Genomic DNA, 9523 nt, shown 5'->3' with positions numbered 1-9523 from the left:
GGGAACAAACCCTGGTCCCTGAGCTTGCCTAAGCAGGTGCTTTGTCTACTGAGCTATCTCACTGGCCAAGTGTCTGGTGTACTTGTGAATTCGGTTATTTACATTTTTTATAGGTATCAAACCCAGAAAGACGTGGTCTGGTCTTAATTTATGTTTTTCCCCCCTCTAATCTATCATAATAGGGGAAAGAAGGATGATTTTTTTTGTAAGATCTTTCTTGCTTTTAAATTAGCACTATAGTTCCCTGGGTTTTTACTACTTCTCCTTAAATTTATGTACCTGTAAGTCCAGCTAAATGCACACCCTGTTTAGCAGGTCTGGGGAAAGGCCTCAGAGCATGAATACTTAAGAAGATCCCCACTGGTGACACTGTTTCATGCATGGCCTCAGAAGACAGGAACCAGCACCCCACTTCAGCACTGAAGTTTCTCACTTTGAGCACACTGCTCAACACTGACAATATCCCAAGTCTTTTTAAAAAATGTTTAATGTATTTCATTAATTATGCAAAATGTAGAGTGAAAAAAAGAACTTGAACATGAACCTTTAAAACAGAAGAATGGGGGGCCAGTGAGATGGCTCAGTGGAATAAGCGCTTCCCTGGCAAGCGCAAGGGCCTGAGTTCAATCCCCAGGTCCGCCAAAAAACCCACAAAAAACCAGAAAAATAACAGTTTTGTATATCTTTTACTTTAACAATTCATATTAGAATCTTACAAATATTAAAACTGATGAAAATTTTACTATACATAAATACATAAATGGTACAAAACAATATCCAAAATATGAATTTATAAAAATACTTAATTTTCAGTATAAAAATGGTAGAATGATTTGAATTTGAGGTAAATGAAGAGACAAATTTAAAGCATTTAAGAGGAGAATGTGTGTATGTGTGTGTGTGTGTGTGTGTGTGTACAAGCACACTAGGAATCAAACCCAGAACCTTGTGGACAGCAGACAAGCACTCTGCCACCAAGCTACACGGTCAGTCCCAATCACATACGTTTTTTGGAAAGGTCAAACAAAGCGGAAGAGCTTCAAGTGTCATTGCACAGATGCCTTTAGATGCTGTGAGATCTCCTAACACAATAATAAATAAGACACATATAGAGAGCACCGATAGTAGGGCCCTATCAGTTGCGGAAAATGTAGCAGAGAAAAAGAGCAGCAAAATGCAGCTAATCAGGCATTCCTGGGACTAAGCTGTTTTACTGATGACAATTCAAACCTTTCATGAACAGTATCCATTTAATTCTTCAAAACTTTCTTTGAGGCAGAGAACTCAGCCAGACCACTGAGGAGACACTTGACAAGGTAAACCTCGCAGGCTGGAGGTGAAGCTCGCAAGGCTGACGTTGAACTTGAGAGAGAAGAGGCGTGGAGTTGCACGCCTGGTCCTGAGCGCTGTGCCGTGTCATCTTAGAATGCTACTGTCTACATAGTAGAAATTAATTCTTCTAATCAATTTAAGCGACACAGTCAGAATTTAAAGTTAATACGGTTCAAAACAACATCACACAAATACCAGTTGTAGCACATTCAGCAAAACTAAATTTTCTTCAGACTTTTAAGCTCTGCATTCTCATGCTCCAAATATTAATTATCTGTACCCTAAGGTACACCGGTGAAGAACAGCTGCTGCTATTACCTTTGTCCTTGAGGAAGGAAAACACTGGGAGAATGAGCTGTTTTTAAGCTAAATGTGTCCCCACTTGATGAATGCCTTGAAGGGGCTTTCCCACCCAAGAGAGACGTTTCTGCTTCTTTTATTTCCATTGCCCTTTTGTACAGTTCAGCAGCTTTTTCAAAATCCCCTTCTTCATAGCTTTGAGAGAAAAAAAGAGAACTTTAAGTTCTTAATCCTAAGTGACCTTATGAGACACAGAAAAACAAGGTGTGACTAGCTGCTCATTTCCCTCCTTTTCTTTCTTCAGTGTATTTGCTCAGACAGATCCCATAAACAAGTGATCCAAAGGCGCTCCTTTCTGTCTGCACTATCGAACATTTCAGTGTCTCCTATGCACACATTAAGAGCATGTTGTAATGGATGCAACAGCATATCTGTAATGCAGTGAAATTGCTAATGATAGCTACGATGTGCATCCTGAGATAAACACAAACAAGCAAAACTCAACACTGATTTAACACCAGATGAGCTCAGAGGACAGCAAACGCCTCCGGGACCTCCAGAGCTAGTTACCTGGAAATGTAAGCTCCCTGCACTACTGGCCATGATGCAGGCTTTGTGCAGCCAGCACTGGGCTTCTGGACATGACATCAGTGTCTCTTGAGAATGGATATTCAGCGCTAAAGATTTTACATTTTTCTGTGAAGAATCAGTGCTATTCTAAGACATGGGATGTAAGAAGAAAGTGGGAAAATTCTTACCTAAGCACAGCTAAATTTTTTAGGGTTTCTCCAACTCTAGGATGCATCCGACCCAGGCTGTCTTCATAAATCTTTAATGCTCGTTCATATAATGGCAAGGCTTCCATGTGCTTTTTCTTAAGAAAAAAAAGCAACAACATTCCCTTAGACACACTATGTTACTGAAATTAGTGTACTCTACATTAAGGTGACCTATTTTGGTAAGCAGGTTAAAAAAGTTACTATCTCCTCCTAAAGGATGGGAATAGGGTAATTTATTAGAAGTCACAATGGGAGAAACAATGTAACAGAAAGTCAAAACCTAAGTTTTAGATCTGGTTAATATCGATTTGGTCTTAAGCCAACATTAAGTACAAACTGTTTCTTCATTGCCTGATGGGTACCACAGGTATAGACATTCTGTACATAGATGAAGGATGCTACAGAATTTAAAAAACTAAGCCTGTGCTCTGAATGAAACACTCAGAAAAGTCAACTGAAGGCATATATCTATTATATGTGCTGCCAACGTGGGCACTGAAGTTATACATCTAGCTTCAGTAATTTCTCAAATGTTAGAAAAGTAATCATTAGATAAATAATAACCTTAAAAAATACTAACCTTAAAATCTATTTACTTTTATTGCACGATTAATTCATGTTTTATAGCTTAAAATCACTCATTTATGAAGAGTTAAAATGTGGAAACTTACCATTTGGCTATAAAGAACCGCTAGGTTCACTAAGGCAGTAGCTACGCTGGGGTGCTTTGGGCCAAAGGATTTCTGCCGAATTTCAACAGCCAACTCATACAACGGTACAGCTTTGTCAAATTTCCCCTAAAACACAAAAGTGCAATCTAACAGAAATTAAAACTATCAATAAGAGGTTCTACCATAAATAAAATTTTGTATTAGAAAGTAGCTGGACCTGGCAAGCTCAAGGGCCAGAGTTCAAGCCTCGGTTCCGCAAACAAACAAACTAACAAAAAAATAAAGTTGGGGAGGAAAAGAAACAATTTCTCCTAGTTCAAAGTTGAGCTAATTAAAAATCTGATAGACTCCCTAAGTGCAGGTATCCTGGGTACAGAAACATTTCCTCTGATGATCTGAAAAGTCCTTCAGGTTCCTTCACTAAGTGTTGCTAGAGAAGGGTAAATACATTAGGAGTTCTGCTGCGGAACTCAATTTACAGATAACATCATACAAAAATTTACCTCCCACAAAATTTCTTTCAGATTTAAAACATTGTTTTCTTTCGGAAGCTGGGCAGAAAGAGCAACAGTGTACCCCTCTTGCTAAAACATCAACTTCACTGCCAGGACTATCAGGAAAGGTGCCACAGCGAAGATCAGCCTGCACAGCTCTGTAACTGCAGTAGCTGAAAGCAGATTTCTTTGGCTTTTTCTTTCCAATGGCAAAGAATGGCTACATTTAAGTGTAAGTGAAGTCAACAAAGAGTGAAATAAAACTGTTTAGTCAGCTACCAAGGTACCATCTGCAAGCCTGACAATGGATTGGTTTGTTATGTTTATGATTGTTTTAAATAATAAAGTGTAATGTGGAAACTAGAACTTCTGAGGTATAACCTAAGTTTAATTTAGAATGGTGATGAACAGATTTGAATTTAGGATGTATTTGCACAAAACCAAATCAGTATCCTTAATTTCATTAAGTTTACAATAATATTATTTGTGTTTATTTTTTATGAGTACATGTCCCTAGCACACGATGACGACATTCCTTGTGGGAGCTGCCACCTACTGCCACCTACACATAGCACACCTTGCTTCTTTCTTCACCCCTTCTCCTCCCTTTCCTTTCTCCTCCCTTCATCTCTTGATCTGCTTTTGAGGAAGATTTAACTGCCTACTTTCTACATTTGCTCTTTATATTTTGGGTTTCTTATATAAGAGAAACCATATGAATGACTCGCTTATTCCTGTTACGGCAAAGCAGCCCACCGCTGCTTATCACTGCATTTTCTTTATCCATTTATTTGTTGGTGGACATGGAGGCTACTTCCAAGACTTAGCTACGGTGACTTGTACTCCTATAAGTATGGGTACGTATATATTTCTGTAACATGATGTCTTTAACTCGGAAAATATTGAGAAGAGGAACAGCTGCATTGAATTTCTAGTTTTAGCTTTTTGAGGCATCTTTACACTGATTTCTATAGCAGCAATACTAGTTTACATTTTATCCAACAGTGTAGAAGGATTCTGCTACATGTTTAAAAACTCAATCATCATGATTTTTTAAAAGCTCTTACCAACTAACCTATCTATTAGACAACTAATTTGCCGACAGCAGCTCAGGATTAACTGACACTGTCTAAGGCACGCACACCGGGAAGGGCCACTCACCATTTTCTTGTACAAGATTGCAAGGTGCTTCACTGTATATGCTAAAGATGGGTGATCTGGAGCCAAAGCGCGTCTCCGAATGTCCAGAGCTCTTTCATAGCGCTCCTCCGCTTTGTCGTACTGCTTCTTCTCATGGTAGAGAGCCGCCAGATTATTCAGAGACTGTGCACAGTCAGGGTGTTCAGGTCCTAGGACTCGCTCCCGCATCTCTAGGGAACGCTTCAAAAACTGCTCAGCTGTCCTGTGAACAAACCCCCAAGTGGCTCAGTGCATTCTCTAGCAGCAGCCAGACTCCTAAGCCCCAACGCAGAGACCTGAACGTTTTTATTCTGCGATTCACCCAGAGCCGCCTCTCCCGCTCCCCTCCCTTCCCACCCTTGGCTTTCCAAGGTGCCTGGACAACTGCTCTCTCTCCACCCTACACCCCCTACGGCAAGCCACAGATAACTTACAGAACAGCCTTTCTATATGCGTTAAGATTCCTTTACAATGCCTAGACCTAAGTCAAATGAAAGGGTTTGCCATTCATTATTTCACCTTAGAGTTTTGCACTGAATAATTATTACTGAAAGAATCTTCTATGAAATGGCTAAATATTTGTTGTCTTTTTCTGACATTCTAAGTTTTAAATTTGCTCGATATTTCTGGCATGTAAAGAGATCCCCAAACACTTCTTTTTCAGAAAGTATAAAGAAGAATGCCATTTGAGTCCTTTATGGCCTTATTAGCTTAAAACATAAAACTAGCAGCTATCTACATTCTTTTTGGGGGTGGCAGGAATTAAACTCAGGGCCTAGTGCTAGCTAGGCAGGCGCTGTGCTGCTGAGCTACCTCCCAGGCCCATATATATGTATTTGTTCTCTGTCAGTTTGAAGTTTGCTTTTCTATGAGGGCTCACGTCCTGTATCTACATGAACTTATTTTGAACCAGTGTATCAAACACACCAGGTAAGCTGTGGCATAACTTTTTAGTTCAGAAGCAACATGCAATGGAATCAGTGGAGAAGATATAATTTCAAATGTGAGCGTGTTCATAACCTAGCATCACTTAATGAAATGTGGCATATTTTCTAGCGTTGGACTCGATAGACACACAAAATAGTTTTGCATCAAACAAGACACAAAATGGAAACCTGTGTCAGTATGAGCGCTGTGGTACTCACTCCAGGTTATTCTGAAGATAGTAGAGAACACCCAGTTCGTTCAGAGTCCGGGCATTATCGGCCGTGTCCTTGCCCAGCGTGAGCTCTTCCAACTGCAGGGCCCGTCTGCGCAGGAGGGCAAATCCATACTGCAGCAAGCACAAATGTTAACAGTCACTAGGTGCCAGCCTTGATTCTGAAGCCATACCGACAAGTATTTTAAGTGGTACGCTGACTTCATGCATCAGTTTCCCAAATTCATCGAAAACTATTTTGTGAAAATGATTACACGAGATACTTTAGTGACCTGTATGAGGTATGATCAAGAAATATGATGAATGTTTCCCTTTTAAAAATTTACTTCAGTGTGCTTAAGTAAAATTGATTTCATGAAAGATACACTGGCATTAATCCCCCTCCAAATACCATTTCAATCACATTGATCCCATTGTTCTTGCTGCTTTCTCAAGCAGCTCTGCAATCCTTTGTCATGAGTGTCTTTGTTGCACTGTCTTTGCTGCTTGCAGATCCTGAATGGATTCAAAATGTTACCTTTCACGGTCATTTCGAGCATAGGGACGATCCAGGAGTTCTGTGGTCCCACACGAGGCAAGCCACAGACAACGACACATTGTAAGGTTGTCATAAGCCTGCCTTCCATTAGATGGCACTCGGCAGTAATGTTCAGTTTTTCACCAGATCCTCTAAAATGCTCACAAAAGAGGACTTCCACAACTGCTTCAGCAAGCAAAATGGAAGGCCAATGGGATAAGCTGCGTTTGAAGTGAGCGAGAATAAGGACAATGTGTCTCTTCCTAAATCAATTTTACTTAAGCACACTAGTTTTTGATGAGCCCTGACACCTGAAAATGCTTCAAAAAGGTTAGGAAACAATGACCTTGCAGGTCATTACCAACACCACTGATAAGTACTTATAAATAATAGGCTCTTAAAATGTACAATGTATCTTAAAACAAACAAATGTGTTATATTTAAATTTGACCTACATCTTAGAAAAAGTGTGTTTGCATGTGGGCATATGCTCAAAGGGAAGAATGTCTTCACATTTTAATCTAATGCAAACACATTAATTAAATTTCTTTTATTCTTTTTTGAGACCCTTTACAAAATATCAAAGTAGCTTTGAATTTCAATTTACAAACTCTAATCTTCCAATGAACTTCAGAGTACTACCTGTTAAAAGTATACTAAGTTATACTTTTTAGTAATACTAGTGTTTAAACATTTGAAATGTAAGTATTAATCAGTGCTTTTTTTTTTTTCTGTACTGGGGATTAAACTCAGGACCCTGTGCTTGCCAGGCAAGCACTTATTCTACTGAGCTATCACCCTGGCCCAAATCAGTGCTTTTCTAGAAGTCACTTTAAAAATCTAAAGCTCTTAAAAGTGAGGTTTTTGCACATATGCTATTCAAAGATGTTCTTTTCCTCTGGTTCAAAATACAATACAAAAGAAAGATTTCATTACCAAGTTGCCTTTTTTCCTTGTAGCTTTCTGACGAATTTTAAAGGATTTTTTCCTAAAATGTTCAGCTTGTTCATATCTTTTAAAAAAAAAGTATATTAAGTCAAACACAAAGTATCCCTCAGTGAAATAAAAGTACTCCTTATATAATATAAGGCCTATCTTGGTTATTAAATACAACAACATTCTTAAGATAGTCTATGCAGTTCAAAACTGCAAACCTTTACAAAGATGGCCTACAAAACAAAATAAATCTCATCTTAAGGTAGTTGACATTTAATTAGTTTTTGGTAATTTAACTCATTCTGAATGTTCCAAGGGCAACAACTAAATGAAAATTCAAACTTCTGGATCACTATAGAACTTTTTTCTCCACAGACTTAATTTTTAAATATCAATGTGAAATTGGCACATAATTTGGGTGAAACAACTGCAGAAATTAAAAAGAAAAATTTCCATTGTGTTTCACTAAAGATAGAGAAAGAAATATGTTCTCTAGAGGAAGTGATGCCATTCACCAAGTGGCTAATAAATATAAAAACCTTTCCAAAAACTCTTTGCTTTTGCATTGCCTGGGACTGAACCCAGGGCCTTACACCCAATAGGCAAGTGCAACTGCTGGGCTACATCTCTGTCCTAAGGTGTCTTTATTATAACAGGGACTGGCAAACTTTCTGCAAAGGACTCAACATTTTAGGCTTCCTGAGCCAGATGTCTCTGTCACAGCTAAGAACTCTGCCACTGAAGCACAGAGGCAACTGCAGATACATAAGCAAAAAAATATGGCTGAGTTCCAATAAAACCTCATTGGCAAAGGTGGACTTGGCCTGCAGGCAATGCCCTGCTGCCCTCTATGAGAGCTGCACTCAGTGTTACAAAGCAAGCCAGAGAAAGAGCAGACTCAGACCCAAGACGGTGTGACTCGAAGTCCTTGCTCTACTTTTCATGCGGCTTCAGTCAGAGATGAGCCTTGTAGATCTAATTTTCAGTCTGCCCCACAAAAACTCAGACCAAGAAACACTTGAGCATGATGTTTAGGGTGAGTTTACAACCCCAAGCCACGCCTACCCACAGAAGCATATTAAAAACCCCTTAATTCCCCTTCATATAATCAGAATGTTACCCATCTCTATCTTACTTATTTTGTTTCTGGTACAAAGTTGCAAGCGCCTCAAGTTCACGAGCAGTGTGTGGATGGTCTGCACCGTAAGCGTTTTCTGAGATTTCCAAGGCCTGTTTGTACAGCTGCTCTGCATTGCCGAACTTCTTCCACTGCACGTACACACTTGCCAGTTGGTGAAGGGACTGGGCTACTCTTGGGTGATCTGGATCTAAAGCTGTTTCTCGGATTTCCAGAGACCTCTGCAAAGGCACCACAGCCTAGGGACCAAGGAGAGAGATCGATGAGGAGCTAGCCGCTGATGTTGGATTAAAGGGCTGAGCACCAGCAGCTGAAGCTGTGTCACCTCCTTAGAAGGAGAGCAGAAAGAGATCAAAACGCTAACTTCCTGTTAGGTTACCTGACTGAGAAGGCCTAGGTCCTTGAGAAATCGCCCCAGCGTTTCATACAGATCCGCTAAGCAAATCATGTTCTCTTCGCCTTCACAGTTTTTCTCATACTGTTTCAATGAATCAAAGTATTCTGCCGCCATCGCACTTTTGTCTTTGCCAACAAACTGCCAATAACTCAGCAACTCAGCAAAGTGTCCTCTGTTTCAACAAACAATGGCAATGTAATAAAAAACAAACTTTAGAACCTGCTATAGAGAATGCCAGAATTTATATCAAATGATTGACAATTTATTAGTAGGCAAGAAAGCATACTGGAGTGAGGCCAGACAGGCACTGTGCTCTGACCCCTGCTCCAGAGCCATATGAGCCCAGGTGGCCTGTCTGGCCCCTCCACCTCACCTGCAGAAAGGGGCATGCTACACTACCTGCCCTGACCTATATAGAGAAGATTCCAGCGTTATCATGAATGTCACAATTGCCCACCACGGGGAACTCATCTGAATGCCTTTTAGACATTTTATGATGTGCAGTCAACTGCTGAGTTCTACTCCAAAACTTGTTTTAAATGATGGAAGTCAGAACAAAATAAGTGAATGAAACACAGGGAAACAGCCACACAGAGTTATACTTTGTCAAGGAACAGAGTG

At 39.9% G+C, this 9523-nt stretch overlaps 1 protein-coding gene across 6 annotated transcripts in view; it reads right to left on the bottom strand.

Moving 5' to 3' along the window:
• The window catches only part of Nphp3 (nephrocystin 3), a 45476-nt gene that overhangs the window by 6765 nt on the left and 29188 nt on the right, over nucleotides 1-9523 (bottom strand). The window contains exons 20-28 of one of the 6 annotated variants that reach the window (XM_023705137.1): nucleotides 8885-9074; nucleotides 8503-8744; nucleotides 7368-7443; nucleotides 5901-6028; nucleotides 4738-4978; nucleotides 3083-3208; nucleotides 2391-2506; nucleotides 1651-1827; nucleotides 746-1296 (exon numbers count right to left, since the gene is read on the bottom strand). In XM_023705137.1, coding sequence (XP_023560905.1) covers nucleotides 1251-1296; nucleotides 1651-1827; nucleotides 2391-2506; nucleotides 3083-3208; nucleotides 4738-4978; nucleotides 5901-6028; nucleotides 7368-7443; nucleotides 8503-8744; nucleotides 8885-9074 — 1342 coding nt within the window. In that variant the 3' untranslated portion in view covers nucleotides 746-1250. Of the gene's footprint in view, nucleotides 1-745; nucleotides 1297-1650; nucleotides 1828-2390; nucleotides 2507-3082; nucleotides 3229-4737; nucleotides 4979-5900; nucleotides 6029-7367; nucleotides 7444-8502; nucleotides 8745-8884; nucleotides 9075-9523 lie in introns of those variants that run through there. The other 5 variants (XM_004625014.2, XM_023705142.1, XM_023705146.1 and 2 more) reach the window with 5 other exon arrangements.

Source organism: Octodon degus, unplaced genomic scaffold (assembly GCF_000260255.1).
Source record: "Octodon degus isolate 3935 unplaced genomic scaffold, OctDeg1.0 scaffold00008, whole genome shotgun sequence".
Classification (NCBI taxonomy): domain Eukaryota; kingdom Metazoa; phylum Chordata; class Mammalia; order Rodentia; family Octodontidae; genus Octodon; species Octodon degus.
The sequence above is the reverse complement of the archived record's forward strand: the minus strand, read 5'-3'. Positions and strand labels throughout refer to the sequence as shown.